This window comes from Lissotriton helveticus, chromosome 10, assembly GCF_964261635.1.
Source record: "Lissotriton helveticus chromosome 10, aLisHel1.1, whole genome shotgun sequence".
Classification (NCBI taxonomy): domain Eukaryota; kingdom Metazoa; phylum Chordata; class Amphibia; order Caudata; family Salamandridae; genus Lissotriton; species Lissotriton helveticus.
In genome coordinates this window covers 821,313,011-821,335,318 of record NC_136071.1, presented here as the reverse complement: position 1 = coordinate 821,335,318, position 22,308 = coordinate 821,313,011, and the positions used below count along the sequence as shown (strand labels likewise).

General features: G+C 44.8%; 1 protein-coding gene across 3 annotated transcripts in view; it reads left to right on the top strand.

Annotated features, from left to right (window-relative positions):
* Positions 1-22,308, top strand: part of APBB1IP (amyloid beta precursor protein binding family B member 1 interacting protein) — an 812,218-nt gene that overhangs the window by 379,490 nt on the left and 410,420 nt on the right. For all 3 annotated transcript variants that reach the window (XM_078663434.1, XM_078663435.1, XM_078663436.1), the window contains one exon: positions 3,748-3,825. In XM_078663434.1, the coding sequence (XP_078519560.1) occupies positions 3,748-3,825 (78 nt within the window). The remainder of the gene's footprint in view (positions 1-3,747; positions 3,826-22,308) is intronic.

Below are 22,308 nucleotides of genomic sequence, written 5' to 3'. Positions count from 1 at the left end.
CTAACCAAACTGTTTTATTGTTAATTTATTTTTCCACTCAATGGGTTTCCTGATTATTTGGGTTTTCAGAAATGGGTTTCTCTTATTTTGTTTGTCTAAGAAATTACATGCTATATCTCTAGACAGTTTAACCTTACTGATAGCTGAGCTGGTAATTAAGGCCTCGGGTATAATTATGAAATGGGATTTTCTTGTTACGTAGTATGAAACTTGGTCGGTTTGAATCTGGCATTGTAAGTAAACCATATAACTGCATTATGGGGCCTATTAGGATTGCGGTTTTTCCGCATCCTCTGGGCCGGCGGAAGCCACCGCCGGCCCAGAGGATGCGGAAAAACCGCAGCGGACCCACCAGAGACCCACCGCCACATTAGGATGGCTGGAGGGTCCTGGTTTCCGTCCGCAGCTATTCCGCTGCGGTTGGCTTACAACCGCGGCGGAAAAGCTTTCATATGGTGGCGGTGTCTCTCAGACACCGTCCACCATATTAGGAAATGCCTGAAAAGATGCTTTTCCGCGGCGGATTTTCCGCCGTGGAAAAGCATGTAGGACTTCACTGCGGGGGCCCGTTGCGGGCCCCCTAGGTGAAGGGGGGGTGGGGGGTGCACATGGGGGGTACTTATGGTACCCCCCTGCATTTGTATGCAGAGATCGGCAGGCACTGCGCGGTGCCTGCCGCTTTCTGCATACAAATGCAAAGTATGCATTTTTAACATTGCGGCGGGTGCAGCTTAAAGCTGCACCCGCCGCAATGTTAAGGATAGAGGATGTGACCGCCACCCTGGCGGTCACATCCTAATCTTCACGGGGGGAACGCCGCTGCCCATGCGGACGTTCCCCCCTACTCTATGGTGGCGGACGGACTCAGGTCCGTCCGCCATCATAATCGGCCCCTAAGTGTTTTAGGTGTGGCATTGACAGGTTTTGTTGCCTCGGTAGACTAGATCAAAAAATGCATTAAAAATATATATACGCTGGCAAGCAGCACTTTGGAAAAAAAATTCTTTCTCTTTTGTTTCTTTTCAGTAATGCTCGTGTGTTTAAACTATGTCTTCAAGTTACAGTAATCCACAGTCAATAGTGCCTTCGCACCTATAAATATGTTTGTTTTCTGTGATGTGCATTAAAACTAAAAAGGGTGTATCCACCTGTTCCAAACAGACCTGCCTGCTAGGAAGCATCCGCACTGCTCTATTAAAATGGCATGCAAATGTTATTTTTTTATCTAAATTGTTTTTATTGCAAGTATAAGGCCACCATGTTTACGTGAACACAGGCTTTCTTTTTTTGTGTGTGTCAAATGCGTCTTATAAAAATGAAAGATTTTCCATCACGCCAAGGCCACACCTATTAGCTTTGCCAATACTTGCTTTTTTGCAATACAAAGGAATCTCTTCGCTTGCATGTCAGGTGTTTCCTATTGTAGAGTGATTCCTATTGTTAAGTGAAATCTATAAAGCTCATCTGCCACTTTCTGTAGGTGCCTGTGGTGTGATGTCTGGTGGGGTGTGACCATATAATTTTGTTGTCCCTAATTGGCTTGATTTCTCGTTTCTTTGTGTACTAGACGTCCTGTCCTTGTTCCACTCTCTGTGCTCCCTCTTTGTTCATGTTCTCTACTCCTGTGGCCGTATTCGAATGCCATTGTCACTGTGACCTTGCCACAATGACATGGATGTTAGATGATAGACTGTTTCAAGCAAAGCCCTGCTAGTAGCTTATAGCAGGCGCGTAAGGCCTATAGGGCTAAAATGACTTCAGCTCTTCCCCCCCCCCCCCTTCCCGTTGTGAGTCTCAGTTCGGGCTGCTGCACCTCAAGCTGCTGTGGGCTCGGCTGGGCAGTGTCTGGACTCTGGAGTCTTATCTCCAGCACGCCCGAGTTTTTCACAGCTCTTTAAAGACCATTTGCATATTTACATACCTTTGTAAACTGGTTACCGAGGCTTCATTTTTTTTCCCGTTCCCATACCCCGTGGCCCCGACTCTGCCAATTCCTTACATTTGTATTTTACATTTACTGCTGTAGTGTGAGGATGTATTTCATGAAAAGCAATATATAGTAGAAAAATGCCAGCCATGTGTTGTTTAAAGGTGCCTGCAAAGTCCTCATCTTGACACTAAATGGGGTTATAAATAAAAGAGAAATGTATTCATTTGTAATGTGACTTTTCTGTCTTTGTTCCCTTTAATTACCAGTCATGGATCGTTCAGGCAGCCTTAGAACACAATTAAAACTATGGACAGATAGGTGCTGAAAATACAGCTTTAGGTGACTGCTTATTTTTTTTACTGTAGGGGACATCAAAATAATGAGATGGCAACCCTAATCATAAGACTGGAAGTTTGTTGCAGGATCAGCACATTATTTATTTCCTCTACCCTCAACCCTGATTAGTGCCATAATAGCAATAATTTAACTTACATCTGAAACCCTATGCTGCCATCAATAACAAGCTGAGTTACTTCCAGGGCCTGGGAATGCATCCTGCATTCAGACAACTCACTCCTCACTTTCGCCCTTTACTTTCACGCTCACCCTGCACTCACAACCATCACTATGCACTCACACCATTCACCTGCTCACCCTTCACTCACAGTGATCACTCTGCACTCACAATGCACTTGCGCTCTTCACCATGTACCTCACCCTGCAGTCACACAAGCACACTACTCACCCTGCACTCGTCTCTCTTCACTCACCTGTCCCTCTCACTGCTCATCTGCAATCTCACTCAAACAAGACCATCACTAACCATTTTGTCCCACTCTGCTACCTGCAAAGCGTAGAGGGTTAATGTGCCTGCTACAAATAATGAGTACCATGCAGATCACAGAATTGAGTGTGAGTAAACTATGAATGGCACTATAAAAAATGAAATGTTTGTCAGAAAGGTGCTATAGAGAGAAGAGGTGCATTGTTGTTGAGTGGTAGTGAGGGAATTCGTGGAGGAGGAGGAAATGGGGGAGGGGGAGCCAAAAAAGACTGTTGCACCATGTGCGAACAGTGCTAGGGCTAGCCCGCCCCCGCCCCCAGTCGGGACTAGTTGCGCCCCTGGCTTAGGATGCTTATACAAAGGCCCTGGACTCAGAGCAATGGCTACTGGTGAGGAAGGGAAGCCATTGCATTTTTGAAAACTGCAGATCTGTATTCTTTTCACGTGCGCTTTTTAAATGCTTGAGTACGTCAAAGATATGGGTATGTTTTTTCCACGGCTGCATGCAGCGCACGCGTGTGCGTGGGTGAGTGCGTCGGTGCGTGCATCAGAGTTTAGAGCACCCCCGTCCCTTCTTTCTGATGCTCTGAATGGCGTTCTTGCTGTCACACGGCTGCCGTCAGCCATTTCATGCTCGTCCCCACTGTGCCGTATTCTATTTATACATGTTATCACTTTGACGAAGATGGAGACGGTCTGGATGCTGCTGCGGCCCAGATAAGATTGCTCCTGTTTGGAACAGTGAGCTAATTTACGATAACTGCTTCAGTCAGCAACATGTCTGTATCTCATGCTGCCAGCAACTTCTTACAAATCAAGCTATTCAACTAAGGATGCCTTTCTTCTCTGTGAACAAAACAAGAATGAAATACCTTTAAATAGATTAAACAGTTCAGCACGAATTATCTGTTTCATTTTAGAAGGCATCAATGTATGTATGCAAAATCGTCCTTCTTTGAAAATTGACCTTTCTGGTTGATCAAAAGCTGTCTTTGCAAAGAATTCTGTGAATTAAATTGTATGTTCCTTGCAGGAAGAAGAGGAGTCCAAAGCTAAAGCTGACAAAATTAAACTTGCTTTAGAAAAGATGAAAGAGGCCAAAGTTCGAAAGGTAAGCAAGGACGCCATGCTAATAGATGTTTCTTTCTTTGTTATAAAGAACAAACCATGGTCGGAAGGATGGATCTAAAACGTATCTTTTACGCACAAATTGTTTTCTTACCGTTTTGTATTTGCAATTAAACAAAGGGTTTGGTGTTTATGCTTTAAAAAAAGCTCATATTTGATAAATATCCTACCGTGCCCTTTTCTGTTCTGAATCTTTCTTATGTCAACCATGTTCTCCCGGAAGAACATTAAGGTAAGGGGGGGCCTAAGGGAGTTTAAAGACCATGCTGAGACACATTGTTGTAAATTAACATAGCCACATAAGAGGTTAGGTTTTTAACATGGAATGTGTGTAGACTTATCGAAGGTGCTTACCAGTGGGTGATGCTAGCACACATCAATAGGCTTAAAATAACTTATTATTATGAGGATCAGAAAGGAACCTTCCTCAGAGGAGTGCTGTCCCAGAATGATGTGAGGATGAAAACTAGTTGGTCTGATACTTTAAAGGATGTTAGATGTTAATTGGTTACGGATGGCCTCCCTCTGAAAAATGTCTGAACATATTGTCTCTAATTTCAACCAGGGACATCCATACCCGTGCTCCCGACTTAGTTGTTCAGTTCAATCACATTGGAGATCTCCAGACAGTACTTGCACAGATAATTTGCTAATCTAATTTACAAGAAACCCTGTCAGGCATTTCTCACTCCCAGTTCTCTGTCTATTGTAAATTTCTCACCCAGACTGCAGCAGTGAAACACTATCTTTCCTCTGCCTTAGATTAGATTGAACGGATAACACTTTAATGACATAATTCTGGGTTAGTGGCAGAGGCTGGAGCACACATTTTATGGGCTGATTGAAAATCCTTTGTAGTCTGGTTTATTTTCCAATCTGTGAGGTTTTTTTAGGTCTCCAATACTATAGTGCCACGTAGCACTCAATTGGAAAACTATTTGTCAAGTTACGTCCTAGTACATAATTCTTTTCACAACAGGCATTCATGATATTTGTAACATTTGTCCCTCTGATCCCGAATACCAGAACCAAATCATCAGCTTCTATGGAATATATGGAATATATTGCATTAACTTGGAAATGTGTATTGTAGATCTGGCACTAAAACCCCCGCCAAATCAAATATACCTCACTTTTAAACAAGCAGCAGCTTCCATTGGTGCAGCGGGTGCAGTGACACCGGGGTCCAGAGGCCTGAAGGGCTCACTGAACCCTGAATATTGCTGTATCTCAAAGTTCAAACTCTGATCAGTGGACCCATTTCCTTCCTTGCACTAGGGTCCATGACACGCTGGCTACGCCGCTTGTGAGCAGAATTGCTCCCTCATTGATTGGGGAGTCTTTTTATGCATGTTCCCCTGTGGTTATGTGAATGAATGAGTGGATGAATGTGAGAAGGTGTCAATGGAAGAATGTGCGAGTGAATGACCGAGGTGGCTCCTCCATTAGGGCGAGGGCATCGCCCTACTGCTTTCTTGCAGTGTGAGAAGCAGAAACATAAAATGGTAAAACTACCATTTTATGTTGGTTGGGGGTGGGTGGGTAGGCGGGTATGCTCGAGGGCACAGGAGGAGTGGCTTGCCCAATGCTGTGGGCCCTGACTGGTCGGCTCTCTGGAGCCGACCAAACCAGTCATGCGCACTTGGAGAAAATGGCCTCACCATGGACGCCTGGCCGGTTGGTGTCCCCATAAATCACAACGCTGCCATTGCAGCATTGTGTTTGGCTTAGGGGAAGGAGACTGCCTGCTTCCTGTTCGCGGGACCAGGCCAGGAGCTGAGACAGCGCGGGACCAGGAAGGTACTTTTTTTTTTTATAAACCCCCCAGCGCTAACCCTCGCGCGACTCCCCCCACCCGCACCCCCACCCCCGCGCCATGCCGGCCGCTACTGTGAATGACTGATTGCACGGGTTGATGAATAGGTGAAACAGGACATTCACAGTTCATGAAAAACAGAATTCGTGGATGGGTTTGTGGGAGCTTGGTAAGTTGAATGCATGAATAAATGGATGGATGGAATTATAGAAGGATACACAGGGCTTGATTCACAATGATTTATTTTATATAGTGCATCTGGACCAAACAGATATCAGGGCACTTTGCATAGAAATATTTAAATAGGACATAGTGATATGTAGTAAAAAACTGAGAAATGTTCGTGAGATCTATGATGAAATGAGACTGCAAGAGTCATTCAGAAATTGTCGAAAACAGATGGACTTTCAGATGCTTCCTGAAGGTGATTAGTGCGGTAGGTTTTCTTTGGTCTGTTAGAAAAGAGTTTCAGGAGGAAGCAGCTGTTCACGAAAGGTGTTGTTTTTGTGCAATAGCCAAGTTGATTGGAACTTACAGAAGCTGTAATTCTCTGCTTGTCACCTTTCTTGAGTCACCAGAAGAGGTGACTTGTTAAAATAATCAGTTTTGATTGTGAATGGCTAGTGTAAGTCGCAGTGTATTTGGGTGATGTGAGCAAATGTGTATATATATGGTATTTCTATAGCACAAGCCTAGCCAAAAGGCAGCAGAGCGCTGTACTTGGTCGGTCAAAGGCAAGCTTAAAGCCAGCAAGTAATAAGAGAGAAAGCTGTGTGGTGGACTGTTAATATATTGCGATGTAATATACGCGGTGCGTCTAAAACTCTTTCCAAAATTGGAGCAGCATTTATGCGGCCCTGATGGATACAGGCACGTTGTTTTAGATCCTTAGTGCATGAAATGGCCTGTAGTCATTTTTTTAGTTTTTTATTTCAAAGATTTTATTGGTTTTATGGGATAAAAAAAAGACAAAGCGGAGGCAAAAAAGGGGGGGTATTGGACAGTATAATGCTTGTGGTATATAAGTAGATTCAAGAGTAAAGCAAGACGTAATCATCTGGGTATATATCTAAGTCACATTTGAATGTTCAAAAATATTAATGAAGGTAAAACCCCATGGGGTGGGGGGGGAGAGTCATGGGGGAATGAGTGGGAAGGGGATAACAAAGGGTACCCAAGGAGATAAGGGATAGAAGAGGGAAAGAGACAGAGAGAAAGAGAGGAGGCGAGGAGAGGAGAGAGATGTCCATGGTAGACTACTGGCACTGATGTGGGGGTAGGTATTCGCTGCTAAAACATCTGGCACCTAGCAAAATGAGGCAGGTTGTTTTAGTGTTACCGTTGGGGGCATTATGGTGTTATATACTCAAGGAGGTTTGATTTTTACATATATAACTCTATTTTATTCCATAGTTTCTGAGATGTCTGGCAATTGTAGTTGTTGTTAGAAAGTACGTTGTCTGCGCTTTTCGTGAATCAGACCCATGGCCACCAAGTATGATAAGAGAGGTTTTGGAATAATTTCCATTTGATTAGAATGTTATTTAATCCTAATTTTATTAGGAGGTCCATGAGACACATTTCCTATTGAAATTTCTTCAGGGAGGGATAATGGGACCAGGGTCCTAAGGTGACTGTGTGGAAAATCAGGGATATCTCAATGATGAATGTTGCGTTTATGGTTTTCTGAATTTTATTTCAGAAATGGTGAAGTTTTCTACATTGGAAAAACACTTGGGAAATTGTGCCTGGGGACTTTTGGAAGTTCCCGTACCCGTCTGAGTCTAGAAACCCTAATTTGAAGAGTTTCTCAGGTGCCCAGTGCGCTATGTGCAGTATCCAATGCTTAAATTGTGAAAGAGTTGGAGATATTTTATTTTTGAGGGCATATGTCCATATCTTTTTCCATGCTGTGTCGTCTAGGTTTGGGATTGTGGAATTAGGATTGGATTCGGTCCACTTAGTTTAAATTTCGAATATGATTCTTTTGCTGGTGCTGGAAGAGTTCAGTGATTTATAAATTGCGGAAGCTGCTTTGGGTATTTTAGATAATTTAAAGAGAGGGGAATCAGGTCAGAATTGTGTGGGGTGGGAATCTTTTTTACTACGACTTTTAGTTTGAGGAAGTTAAGGTTGTGTGAGTTCTGTAAGTCTGCAAACGTTTTGGGTTGTGTTGGTGGGCCGATGTCTTTGAGGACTAATATATTGTTTGATGACCATGATGGAGGCACACCTTCAACTTTAATTTTAGCGTTGTTTTGGATTTTATGTGGAAGCCGTTTACCAATTGTGCTGTGAGCCGATATAGTGCCTTGAGAATGGAATGTGGGTGTTGGAGTGGGACAGTTTTACTTTTTAACAACGAAATTAGAGCATATGGTTTTGCCAGAGATTCTTCAAAGTGAACCCATAGCGGTGTATCTAATGTTTCAGGGTAGACCCACCAAATGGTTTCTTTGTTTAGGAAGGCAAGTTGGTATTTGAGGAAATTTGGGATGTTTCGCCTTTATTTCGTTTTAGTTTCTTGTGGGCTATTCCACCCTTCTTTCCTTTCCTAAGATATTCGAAACTTACGGCGTACATATTTTGGAAGAAGTAATTAGTTAATTGTATGGGAAGCATGGAAGTGATCAAGTTTATTTGTGGGGCAATTATAATTTTGATTCTTTCCACGCTACCCCACCAGGTCATGAATTTTGGCAACCAGGCTGATAGTTTCTTTGATTTTCTTAAGGAGAATCTCCTCATTTATTTTCTTTGAGTCTTCTAGGTTATTTTCAACGTGTATACCAAGCTAAATGATCTGCAAGGATTGCCAATGTAATTTAGTATTGTTGACAGGAGAGTTATGTTATTTAGGGGAAAAACATAGTTTTTTTCAAGGTTCAGGGTGTAGCCTGAGACCAGCATGTAGGAATTTATTACGGATCAGATTGCAGGGAGGGCGGCTTCGGCCTCTGATGAGAATACAAGAATGGTATCTGCGTAGTGTTCTCAATAGATATTCCTTTTATAAGTATGCTGGTTCTGATGAAGTCAAGGAGAGGTTTGATGGCTAAAGAGGTAAATATGGGTAGAGAGGGGACATCCTTGTCTGGTACCATGTGCTAAGTTTATTTTATTGGATAGGAACCCATTAACTCTGATACAAGCCGAAGGTTGGGCATACAATGTGAGTGTTTCATGGATTAAGGCCACTTCAAGATTAAGTTTTCGCATGACAGCAAGCAGTAAAGGCCAAGAGACCCTATTTAAGGCCTTTATGCATCCAGGATCACAGCCATTGTAGGTGATGTTAGACATTTTGCTTTTTAATAATGTGGCAAAAAGTCGAACGTTGTCTGAGCCCTATCTACCTGTAACGAAGCCAGCTTGTGATCTGTGAATAAGGGACGAAAGGGTTCTCTCTAGTCTTCATACCAGGAGTTTTGCGTACATTTTACAGTCCAATTTAAGGAGTGAAATCGGTCTATATAGTTTTTGACCTCAAGAGGGTCCTTCCCTCTTTATGAATTATGGTAATGGTGGCTTCAGATGTTGTACCTGTGATTTTACCAGTTTTATCAAAGTGAGGGAAGAGGGATTCCAGTTGAGTGGTCAGTTCATTTTGGAAGGTTTTATAGAAGCTGACTGAAAGCCATTAGGCCCTGGCGCTTTGCCAAGTTTAAGGGAGTGTGTGTGCAGGGCTTTAAGTAAGATGAAAAAACTGGGGGGGTCTCTCATAGGGGCCTGGCCGATGTAAATATGGGCGTGGCTTAAAACACTTAACCTACAAATTTGCACTTAGTAGAGTGTGCTGTCCCGAATGGTATTTTGCTGCTTCTGTCCATTCATCCAGATATATAACACAACATTGCCATGCAATTGATGACCTGCATCTGCACTCCAGCGCTCCCTCTGATAGATAATCTGCCACAGAAGACTCCCATGGCTGGAAACTGACTTGCTCTCTCATTGAATCGAAATGGGAATTTATAATGCGAATTTCACCTCTCACAGCTTGGCCAGGAGGAAGCAGATATTGGATGGCGGCACATAGTGACATGTGCGCGCACAGCCAATAAAAGGGCATTGTTTGTTTTGCTGTCTCCCAGTAGACACTTTTTTGTAAATATTGTGCCAAAATTGTATATATTGCGGCCATCGCGCTAGTCAGATGATTTCGCGATGTTTGTGTGAATCGCGAAATGCTGGATGGTCTGATTAATATATGAGAGAAAGAGGCAACCCGACCATGTGAGCTATCGTATTCAACCCTGACACCCAGCACTACTCATGCAGCTGAAAAGTATTCAAGTTGCTCATCCCCACAATGATGGGAAAGGGAGAAACCCTCACCTGTTCACCTTTCAGTGCCAACATCTGCCCCAAAGCAAGGGTTTACGTCTCCCCGCCCTGTGTCAATGATACATTGTGTCTCTATGTGACCAAGCATACTGCATTCAAAGGCCTTGGGAGGAATGGGGCCCATCTGATGGGTTGGGGACCCCTCCCATGTTACGCCCTTGCCCAGTCCTTTGGGCCTTTCATAGGTGCTGAACTTTGTCAAACTTCCATAGACACTGAACAGAGCAGTCCTGACTAATACCCCCTGAGCCGAGGGGACGGGGGAGGTATTTCTTTTCTAATACATCATATTGAGAAGCAGGTGCAAACAGCAGCAAGTGTAAATGATGTTCATATTTAAACTCGACAGACACGAACAGCTCCTAGGCCGGGGGTAGGGAAGACAAGGGTTCAGTCAGAGTCACAGACTGAACACAGGCCATTGGCACTAATAAACAAACACAGGCAGACATCAAAGGAACGGCAGACCACACAATGAAGAGGGCAGCCAAGCATGCACAGCGAGGGCAACTCCAGGCGAGCTATTGAGATGTTAACTCTTCTGAGGGCCCGGATAGAAGTCAGAGCACTTTCCACACTTTCCCTGTAGGTTTGCTTCCTCTGCTACACCCTTTTCTTTTCACTCTCGCTTGGGCCCAACACACGGCAATTACACATCATGTCCCCTAAAGGGACGGTACACAAGAGAGGTGTTTATTTCTGTCAGGTATACAACAGCAAAACACAGAGAGGCCAATTAATACACAGTATTTTGGCCAGGAGGAAGCAGATATTGGACGGCTGTACCGCGGCACTTACTGACGTATGCGCGCACTGGCCAATAAAAGGGCATTGTTTGTTTTGCTGTCTTGGTAGATCATTTTTTGTAAAATGTTGCAGCCAAAATTGTAAATATTACAGCCATCACGCTAGTGAGCTGATTTCGCATTTTTCGTAAATCGCAAAATGCTGGAGGGTCTGATTAGGTTTCAGTTTAAGCTAGCGCCAAGACACTTCCTGATATACAAGCACTCTAGAAATTCATTTAATATTATTATCATATTTTAGAGTTGTGCATTTTTTATTAACTGAAAATTCCTTTCCCAGTTGTTTAATTGATTGTTCTAAATCATTGACTTGTTTGTTCTTGTTTATGTTAGGCACAATCCTAATGAGGTCTCCTCTGATGGTAGCTTTCATGGCATCCCATAGGGTATCTTTTAAGATTTCCGGGGTATCGTTCTCATGAAAGAAGTTAGTAATAGAGCTTTTAATTTCTTCAATTAATGATTGGTGTTTAAGGACTACGTTGTTGATTCTCCATTGAGTCTGCTCATGGGGGTTATGGACGAATTTTAAGTCTACTGAGACACAGGCGGGGTCTAAGATTAGAATTGGTTGGATTGATGGGGCAGAGGCAGCCAGGATGAGTACAATATTTGTCAGTATATTGTCTATTCTTAAGAGCGTGTTGTGTGGATGTGAGAAGAGAATTAATTCACTTCCGGTCAGGTTGTGAAGGCGCCAAATGTCATTCCAACAATGCTTTTTACATATGATCCTCATTTGTTTATGCAATTTATTGGGTCTGTACTTGTATGTGGAGTTCCTATCCAATATAGTATCCCACAGGAGGTTAAAATCCCCTGCAAGGAGAAACCTAGATTCTTTTGGTAGTTCACAGTGTTGTCCATTTAGAGCAACCCAGAATTCAGGATCGTCAGCTGTAGGGGCATATATGTTAACAATATGAAGAGACCTGTGATTGTTTTTAACTTTGGTGATTAGCCATCTGCCATCATTGTCATGGGTTATGTCCACAACTTCTAACTGAGCTTTTTTTTTAATAAGGGTGATGACTCCGTTTTTCTCCTTTAGTGGCGGGGGAGGCAATATTGCTATGTATCCTTTGATATTGCAGGGAGTTGCATTCTTTGTGTCCCATTTTTGTTTTTTGCCAAATATTTATATCACCATTAGGTTTAGTGCAGTAATCCTAGATTTTTCTGTGCCTTACCAGGTGATTAATACATTTTGGGTTGAGAGAGAGTACTTTGAGTGAATTGTTAGTCATGTTTCTTAGTTGTGGCAATGAGATCCAAGCTTATCCATTGCAGGTGTGGTATTACGGGTAACAGCCATTACAATGTGGCTGTTACCCCACAAGTCATTGCATCGCATGCATTACAATGCATGCGATGTAACAACGCGTAGCCATTACTACGCATACCATTACATTGCATGAGCTTTTACAACGCATGCAATGTAATGGTTATCCACATCATTGTGAGGAAACTGAGGCTGTTCGTTTCCTCACAACGACGTGCACCGCCCCTCAGACGCAGCTGGAACCAGAATAGAGGAGCCATAAGGAGAGAGAGGTAAGGGGATTGCGCTTGGGGAGAGGGTTACTTTTTTAGGGTTTAGGGTAGTGTTGTAATGTTTATGTAATGTAGGGTTTTGCTTTAGGATTTAGGTCGGGGGTCATGCAGGGTAGTGTAGTGTGTAGGGACCGGACTGGGGGAAGGGGAGGGTTGTGCTGGAGGTAGGGGTTTAGGGTTTAGGGTAGTGCTGTGGTGTTTGTGTTGTGTAAGGTTGTGTTTTAGGGTAGTGTCGGGGGTCGTGCAGGGTAGGGACCGGACTGGGGGTAGGGGGATGGACGTGCTGGTGTTTTAGGGTAGTGTTGTGGTGTTGTATAGTGTAGTGTAGTGTTTTAGGGTTTATGGTAGTGTTGGGGGGTCATGCAGGGTAGTGTTTGAGTGTAGGTACCGGACTGGGGGGCGGGTGAGGCTCGTGCTGGGAGTAGTGTTTTAGGGTTGGGATAGTGTTGTGGTGTTTGTGTAGTGTAGGGTAGTGTTTTAGGGTTTAGGGTAGTGTCGGGGGTCGTGCAGAGTAGTGTTTGAGTGTAGGGACCGGACTTTGGCAGGGGAAGAGTCGTGCTGGGGGTAGTGTTTTAGGATTTAGGGTAGTGCTGGGGGTCGTGCAGCGTAGTGTAGTGTCATTGTAGGGAGAGGACTGGGTGGTCAGGGGAGGGTCGTGCAGTGGTACTACATTAGTGTTTTGGGTAGGGTAGGGTGGAGTCACTTACCTTGCAAACGTTTACCATGAGGATACCTTTACCACGCGTGCCTTTGCGTTGTAATGGCATGCATATTCGTGGTAAAACTTTGTGTTGTAATGGTATGTCATTGTAATTGACATTGCGTAGTAATACCCGTGTTGCAATGGCATGCGTTGTATTGCTATGTGATGTAATGAGTCATATTCTGTATTAGGTCATATAACAGGAACAGTGGTCTTTAGTGCTTCGTAGGGCGCAGACATGTGAGGTATGGTGGCCACCTCTTATGCTGTGATCGTATGTAGTTTTGAGGTTGTGTTTTTACAGATTTACATAATAGTTTATGTGTCGTGATGATTGGGGGAGTGCCATGGCATTTTTAGAGTGACATGTAAGCCAGTTTTCGATGTGAAGAAGTTTGTAGCTTATGTTTTTGTGACATCTGCAGGATGAGGTGATCATCTGTAAGGAAGGAGAAGGGGCAAGGAGAACAAGAATGTGACCGAGATAAGAGATTGGAAGGAAGAAAAAACCCATTAACCCACCCATATACCACCCACTGAGCACCCTCTGGTTGATTGGGGGAGGTGGATGACCCATGGGTCTGGCTGCTGAGTGGAGGAGAGAGAGAACAGGGAGAGCAGTTGTTGCCGCTGGGAGAGAACATAGAACAGAAAGTAGCAATAACTATGGATTATTCCAAATGCATTCTTATGCATTCATCATTAAACATATTGTTGTCTAAACAGCAGTTTCGTGATGTACCTGTATCATGATGCATAAGATAATCGATAGTAACAGTGAATTATCTTTGTAGCATTTATCTATATGGTACAAATGTATACGTCTAGACTAACCCTGGGCATAGTTTGCGTAGTAGCGCTACTCGTAGCTACGCGAAGTGCACTTTGCACTACGCGAGCTACACTTAACTACGCAAACTGCCTAGTGCACTGTGCAAAATGCTGTTCTCACTTATTGCACAGTGCCGGATGCTTGTCCGCACTGTGCAATCTGTGCAAACTGCATCTTGCACAGTGCAAGAGGTCGTTTTCTGCCGCTCGAGTAGATTTGTCCTCGAGCTGCAGCTTTCTCAACGCGGACTGGTAGTTTCTCATCGCGAGCAGTCGCGAGCATTTGAGACCACTCGCAATGAGAAACCTGACCTCCCCGCATTGAGAATCTTGCCAGGAGGTTTATTTTCCACACTCGCCATCGGCAACTTGATGTTGCTGATCGCGAACGAGGAAAAAGTCTCGCCGGGATGTTATTTTGCTCACTCGCGGTCGCCAACTTGACGTTGAGGACCGCTAGCAAGCAAAGAATGCCCGCTACGCTACGCGTTTTTGCACTGTGCTACATGCAATTTGCGTAGCGCGTAGTTACGCAAACTATGCAAGCGTAGCGTAGTCCTACGCCCAGGCCTAGTCTTAACCATAGTGTTGGAGCAAAACATTTTTTTTTAAATCATTTATCTTAACCACAGTGTCGTAACATAACAAAACTGCACCAGATTGCATGCGACAGTATCTTTGTGTACACTGCATCCTAAAGAATTTAACATTAAAACGTGTTGTTGTGTAAACCTCACTATCGGAGTATAGCTGTATCGAGTTGCACACGAAATGTGATAATATTTCTGACTTAACTTTAGAGCATATGCTTTCATTTGCTATCATTTGTATTTACCATAATAATCATAGTAACCATAATAACAGAACATACCTGTTTTGTATTGCATGAGATAACATGTTGGAGTGTGTTACTGAAATGTAGGAAGTGTGTGAAGTACGTGGATTTATTAAACCATGCACAGCCATGCAAGGTGACTTTGCATGGCTTAGTAAATGGTGGGCTTGCATTGCCTTATGACGACTTGCGTCAAACAAGGGCAAAGTAAGCCCTTAGTAAATTTGCCCCTAAGATTTCGGCAAAGATTATTTCAAACAGGCCGATTATGCTGAGTTCCTCTCCGGTCCACTTAGACCAAAGAGCTTAGGAATTCTCTGTTTCCTGTGATTTAATATTTGTTGGTTTGGAATAGTGTTTGATCCAGTGAGATAGGACATTTTTTTAGCAAGTCCTCGAGAGAATTCCCCAAATGTATTGCCTACATCCAAGGTTTACACAATAATACTGGGGTTCAGATTTCAGTAAATGGGACATGATCTAGGCATGCCAAATCAGAGTGGGCAGGCACTAGGCAAGGTTGTACACTTTCCGCACAGTTTTTTGTCTTAGGGTCTAAGCAGGTCTCTGCCTGGGTACAGATGAGTGGCCTTGTGCAAGGGTTTCACTGGGAGTAAGGAATTGCTGATAGGGTCTCACTACATGCAGATGACATGCTCTTTTCTCCACTACCTGAAGTGGACAGGCTGGAGACCGATGGATATGGTATATATACATATATATATATATATATATATATATATATATATATATACGGACGGGCCCACTTGTGGAATATATATATATATATATTACCTACTGGCGGTCGCCAGTAGGTATATATAGTTAGGATTTTTTCTCTATGGGTTTTTTGAAAATTCTATGTCTAATAACTTTGGCGTTTGTGGACGGAATTGGCTGAAATTTTCAGGAAAATGGCACATTTTGTTTCTGAGCAGCTCTTGAAAATTTGGGGGGGGTTCGTCCGGTGGGGGCCGAGAAAAAAGGGGGGTCCCAAAACGTGTTTTTAACATTGAGTTTTCCATAGGGCGGTTGGCCTCACTTTTAGCCCGAACGGCTGAATGGATTTGCACGAAACTTGGCAAAATTGTAGGGACTGGTAGCCCGATGTGCCTTTTGTAGGTCTCAATATATGTGCTCCAGTGGATTTTGAGAAATTAACGTTTAAAAAAAGATATATATCTGTAACAGCGGACCAGTTAGCGCACTGGTTCGCGGACTTTTCGCGCAACGGAGCTTTGTGAAGCGAAGCTGATTGGTTCTCTGGCGTCTGTCAACATTCCAAAAAGTCCGTAGCGGCCGCCATCTTGTCTCTCGGTAGGATCGAGAGACAAGAGGAGGCCAAAGCGAAGGGGCAAATGACCATAAGGGGGAATAGTAGATCCTCGCTGACCCCCTAGGTTTGATGTGGAGGTTTTAAAAGGGCCCCGCGGGGCAAAAAAAAAAAATTATAATAATAATCTTACGGCTGAATGGATTTGCACGAAACTTGGCAAAATTGTAGGGACTGGTAGCCCGATGTGCCTTTGCTAGGTCTCAATATATGTGCTTCAGTGGATTTTGAGAAATTAACGTTCAAAAAAAGATATATATCTGTAACAGCGGACCGCTTCGCGTACTTTTCGCGTTACGGAGCTTTGCGAAGCGAAGCTGATTGGCTCTCCGGTGTCTGTAAACATTCCAAACAGTCCGTAGCGGCCGCCATCTTGTCTCTCGGTAGGATCGAGAGACAAGAGGAGGCCAAAGCGAAGGGGCAAATGACCATAAGGGGGCATAGTAGATCCTCGCTGATCCCCTAGGTTTGATGTGGAGGTTTTAAAAGGGCCCCGCGGGGCAAAAAAAATAAATAATAATAATAATCGAACGGCTGAATGGATTTGCACGAAACTTGGTAAAATATTAGGGACTGGTAGCCCGATGTGCCTTTGCTAGGTCTCAATATATGTGCTTCAGTGCATTTTGAGAAATTAACGTTCAAAAACAAGATATATATCTGTAACAGCGCTCCGCTTCGCGGAGATAAAATTATATCTGTATTACCTAGCTGTTGCTAACACCAGTTAGCGACGGCTAGTAGGAGATAGCGACCATCTTGGGCCCCACTTTGCATGTGAGTGATATTTATCACTAATGACATGCAAAGTGGGCATGCCAAGATGTTAGCGACTGGAAACAGTCGCTAACATCGCTATCTCCTATTATCAACTTTTGGAAATATTCGAGATAAGCGCGAATATCTCCAAAAAGTAACAGCTGCCCTGAGCAGTTCTTAGCCATGTTATCCTATGGGAGGTGGATAACATGGCTAAGAGGATTAGCTCGGTAATGCATGAATATCGCTGAGTTTTCAGCGATATTAATGCATTGCGGTCGGTTTTTATCGTATTTGCGATAAACTTTGATAATAGCAACGTTTATCTGCGATAATTTCTGACGGTAAAAAAATCTTTGCAATGCATCGTTAGGGATAAATATCGCTTAACTTTGGTAATATGCCCCAACGTCTGTTAACGTTCGATTCGAAGGAAATCAGGAAGTGTTGAAAAACATTGTCTGCGCCATCTTGTCTTTTTTCAAATGCCACACTTTTGTCGTGCACGGCAGCCATTTTAGATGCCTTGACCAGACCCACTCTGTGCACGCTGTCGATCCTTAGCATGGCTCCCCACCCTCGCAAGCATCTCCCCCAGGCAGTGGTCACCCCCGCTCTCTGTCTTATGCATGGGTAATAAACCTCCCCCCATCTGCGCTGCTCTTTCCTGAGAATCACACCCTGTGCCCGCCCGACACCTCCCTTTCGCCCTATTCACTACTGCACCCTCTGACACTCCTTTTCCTCTGTGTCCGATTGTCCAGGCTGGTCCTAGGGTATCAGCTAGCCCTGCAGATGTAGTTTATGGCCACAGCTGTAAAGATTCACCCCTCTTCAAAGGAGTTATAGTAGATCAAGGCCCACACTCGATGAGATCCGTCACAGCAGAAGCGTTGCTATTATCTGAAAACCATCCTGTATTGTGATTGGGGAGGGGACCGAGCGTGAAGCGGAAGATTCCAGGGATGACTCTTTGTACATCAAAGTTTTTACAATTATGTGTCACATTAAAAATATATAGCACTCCGACAAAGTAGTAAGATTATAAAACTTTAATAATTTATAAATATATACAAGAAAACAAAAATAGTAATAACATATAAACATTTTTAGGGAAAAACAACGAAGTAGCGGTCGGCTGTGCGAATAGTCCCAACGCAGCACAACGTCCAGATTTCCGGCGTGGGGCGGGTCATCAGTAGCAAACTGTTGTGCGAATAGTTCCAAGGCAGCAGAACGCGCTGAAATCTACATGACACGAAAGTGATGTCTAGTAAGTTGCCACCCAGCAAATAACGGCGTGGGGCGTCGCGGGGGGTGGGTCTTCAGTAGCAAACTGTTGTGCGAATAGTTCCAAGGCAGCAGAACGATGGCACCAAGGTGATGTCCAGTAAGTTGCCGCACTGGTTTTGGTATCCTACAATGCTGCTCCGAATAACGGCGTGGAGCGCCCCGGGGGAGGCGGCGTGAACGGGCCTCTCCAGGTGGAGTGTCATCTGTTGTAGTGGGGCGCCCCTTTACCGTTTCAGTTGCCATTCCGTCCGTTTTTGGTCCACTGTGTCAAAAGCCGCAATTCAGCTGAGTTGCGCCCACTCTTGCGGTGCAGCGATAGTCGGCTGCCACAGGACTCTCAAAATGGCGGCAGGCTCTTTCCTTTTTGGGCCTGGTCCACTGAAATGGCCCTGGGACACCTTGGAAATCGGAAGCTTGTCTGCTAGGTCTTGGACCCCATTCTCGAAAGCGTCCCCTCCGCTTTGAGAATTCATCAAAAGTTTTGGGGGCCCCGACTCCTGCAGGCTTCTGGTGGGGAGCGGCTGCCATGATTGCTCGCGGAATGACCACGACGGAGCTACGAGATGGTGGTGCTCTCATGCTGACGCCAGCTTCAGTCTGAAACATCCAGAAACAAGGTGGGGCTTTCATCGTTTGGAAAAAAAAAAAAGTTTTCATCCAATGAAAAGTGTTGTTTTTAGGTCATATGATCAAGCCTTCCATCATTAGGAAACCAAAAGTAAAATGAACCAATGAAAAGTTTTATAAACAAGTCACATGACCTGTTATGCGGCATAGGGTATAAAATGCGGAGAAAATACGTTGGCACGTGAGGCGGCGTCAGTAGCAGACCGATGTGCGAATAGGCCGAAGGCAACACAGCGCGCCAAGATCCGGATGGCACCGAGGTGGTGTCCAGCAAGTTGCAGCACTGGTGTGGCCATCCTACAATGTTGAAAGTCGGCGTGGGGCGCCCCGTTGGCCTGTGAGTTTGCGTCAGTAGCGGACCGATGTGCGAATAGGCCGAAGGCAGCACAACGCGCCAAGATCCGGATGGCACCGAGGTGGTGTCTAGTAAGTTGCCGCACTGGTGTGGCCATCCTACAATGCTGAAAGTCGGCGTGGGGCGCCCTGTTGGCCTGTGAGATGGTGTCAGTAGCGGACTGATGTGCGAATGGGGCCAAAGGCAGCGCAACAATATTTTCTGACGAGAAGACACCACAAGGCGCTGAGATGCCAAGATCCGGATGGCACCGAGGTGATGTCTAAGTTGCGGACTGATGTGCGAATGGGGCCAAAGGTAGCGTAACAATATTTTCTGTATGGAAGATACCACTAGGCGTTGAGATGCCAAGATTCGGATGGCACCGAGGTGATGTCTAGCAAGTTGCTGCACTGGTGTGGTCATCCTACAATGCTGAAACTCGGCGTGGGTCGCCCCATTAGCCTGTGAGATGGCGTCAGTAGCGGACCGATGTGCGAATAGGCCGAAGGCAGCACAACGCGCCAAGATCCGGATGTCACAGTGGTGGTTTCATAGTTGAGAGGCACTTCATCTGCAGTGGGGCGCCGAGATCCGGATGGCACCGAGGTGATGTCTAGCAAGTTGCTGTACTGGTGTGGTCATCCTACAATGCTGAAAGTCGGCGTGGGGCGCCCCATTAGCCTGTGAGATGGCGTCAGTAGCGGACTGATGTGCGAATGGGGCCAAAGGCAGCACAACGCGCCAAGATCCGGATGGCACCGAGGTGGTGTCCAGCAACTTGCCGCACTGGTGTGGCCATCCTACAATGCTGCGCCGAAAGTCGGCGTGGGGCGCCCCGTTGGCCTGTGAGTTCGCGTCAGTCAGTGGGGGCTGTTTGAGGATCTGACTGCATTGGAAAGCAATGTGATGCTGTGCGTCGCCCCCAAGATGGAGGTTCCTCGGCTGCAGTGGGGCGCCCCTTGGTGTTTCACTCGCTATGCAGCTGAGTTGCGTGCGCACTTGTGGCGAATAGGCCGAAGGCAGCACAACGCGCCGAGATCTGGATGGCACCGAGGTGGTGTCCAGCAATTTGCCGCACTGGTGTGGCCATCCTACAATGCTGCGCCGAAAGTCGGCGTGGGGTGCCCCGTTGGCCTGTGAGGTGGCGTCAGTAGCGGACCGATGTGTGAATAGGCCGGAACCAGCACAAGGCGCCAAGATCCGGATGGCACTGAGGTGGTGTCATAGTTGAGAGTTCTGAGCAGCGCTTGTAACACTGTCTGAAGCTTATTTGCACCTGCTGCAGCTTCACTATTGCCCTGGTGTGGCCTAAGATCGCCCATGACATAGGCGGCCACCTCCCGGGGTCCGGCGGAACTTTTTTCCTTTTCCTTTCTGCATCTTGTCCCAAATTCGTTTGACCTGAAGACACGACCAGGTCCCTGAATGTGTGCAGGGGGACGCTATTGATTGAATCAAAATGGCGGCTTCACACAAAGCTGACTCAAGCGTTTTCTGGTGGTTTCATAGTTGAGAGGCACTTCATCTGCAGTGGGGCGCCGAGATCCGGATGGCACCGAGGTGATGTCTAGCAAGTTGCTGTACTTGTGTGGTCATCCTACAATGCTGAAACTCGGCGTGGGTCGCCCCATTAGCCTGTGAGATAGCTGTTCTTTGGATTTGGGCCTGGTCCACTAAAATGGCCCTGGGACACCTAAGAACTCGAACGCTCGATTTTTTTTTCCTTTCCTGTACATGCAAAAAAAGGTAAATGCCCGGTATGTTACACGCTTCATCTGCCACGATGAACTCTCCAGAGGAACCGAAAAAATATATAGTTGTGGTAACTATACCATGCATCGTCATATGGAGAGGTGGCACCAATTAATTATAGTGCTGCATAAAAGAGAGATTTGGAGGAGAACCCCTGACCTGCTAGTACATTCATCAAAGAAGTGGCACTGAGAGCTTCAGAGGCAAGGGAAACGGTCCCAAATATTTAGAAGAACTTTGGAAAGATTAAAATGACATGTTTAGATTGTGGTAAATTAATTTCATGTGGGCAGATGAGTGTTACTCTAATAAATACAGCATATGAACATCATCATAGTCGATGGTTGGTAGAGACATTTTGACTATATCCTGGACCTGCCCGTCCTCGCCCAAAATGGCGCCGGAATAAATGGGACTCGTAACTCCTTGTTGTGTACTGGTTGCAGAACCTTGAAATCACGAGATACGTATGCAGTTTTGAAGCACATGGCGGGCGGGGACGAGAATTGATTGAATATTTCGACATCCCTATTGATATTAAGTTCTGATGTGTTATTGATTACTGTACTGTTGAAAGTTCGAATTAACGTCACCCATGGTACTTGCCCGCAAATGTATATCTAGATAATTTTATTGTAACTGGCCCTGTCGTATTTTAATTATAAAATGTACGTCCACCGATTCCGTAACTGTTAGACACCTTAGTTCTTGCAACCTAATGGCCCGCCCGTTACGTTCCTCTACAGTGTAAATGTCTACTCATCACATACGATTACAGTTTGCTCCGTGGCCGGCCCACGTGGTTATAGGCTCGTATTTGTATAATGAAATTTTCACAATAAAGGTTTTTAAAAGAAAACATGGTAGTAGTATATACATTGGTAAAGTTTGTAATAATAGTCACTGTTTTAGAATCATTAAAAGGCAAGTGAAATAAAGCAGACCAATTACATGAAGGGTAAAAGGTATAATACGAAGGAACGCAGTAAAGATAAATGGTCAAGGGCTGTTGTGTTTTCTATTCCTGCAACATAAAGTGATCGATAAGAATCTCATATTCAGGCGTATCGGCGACTAAGACAGCAGGTCGACCCTCTTTTGCTCAACGGCTCCATCATGGGACGAAGAAACGCTCTTTTTCTCGAAAAAAGAATATATTTTACTTGCAGGACAGTTGTAAAATTTCCGGGAAAGTACATTAGCCTGGAACATTATAACATATATTTAAGAAAAAATAATGTTCGGAAGTAATGAAAAGCGTAATTTTTAGGTCATATGAGCAAGCCTTTCATCATTACAATAAGAAAAGTAAAATGAACCAATGAAAAGTTTTATTAACAAGTCACATGACTTGTTATGCTTACGTTACGCGCTGCGCGCCCCGGATGACTTCCGGATGCGCTAACGCGGCGCGTCATATGACGCATTACGCGACAACGCAGGTCCAGAATATAGTCAAAATGTCTCCACCAA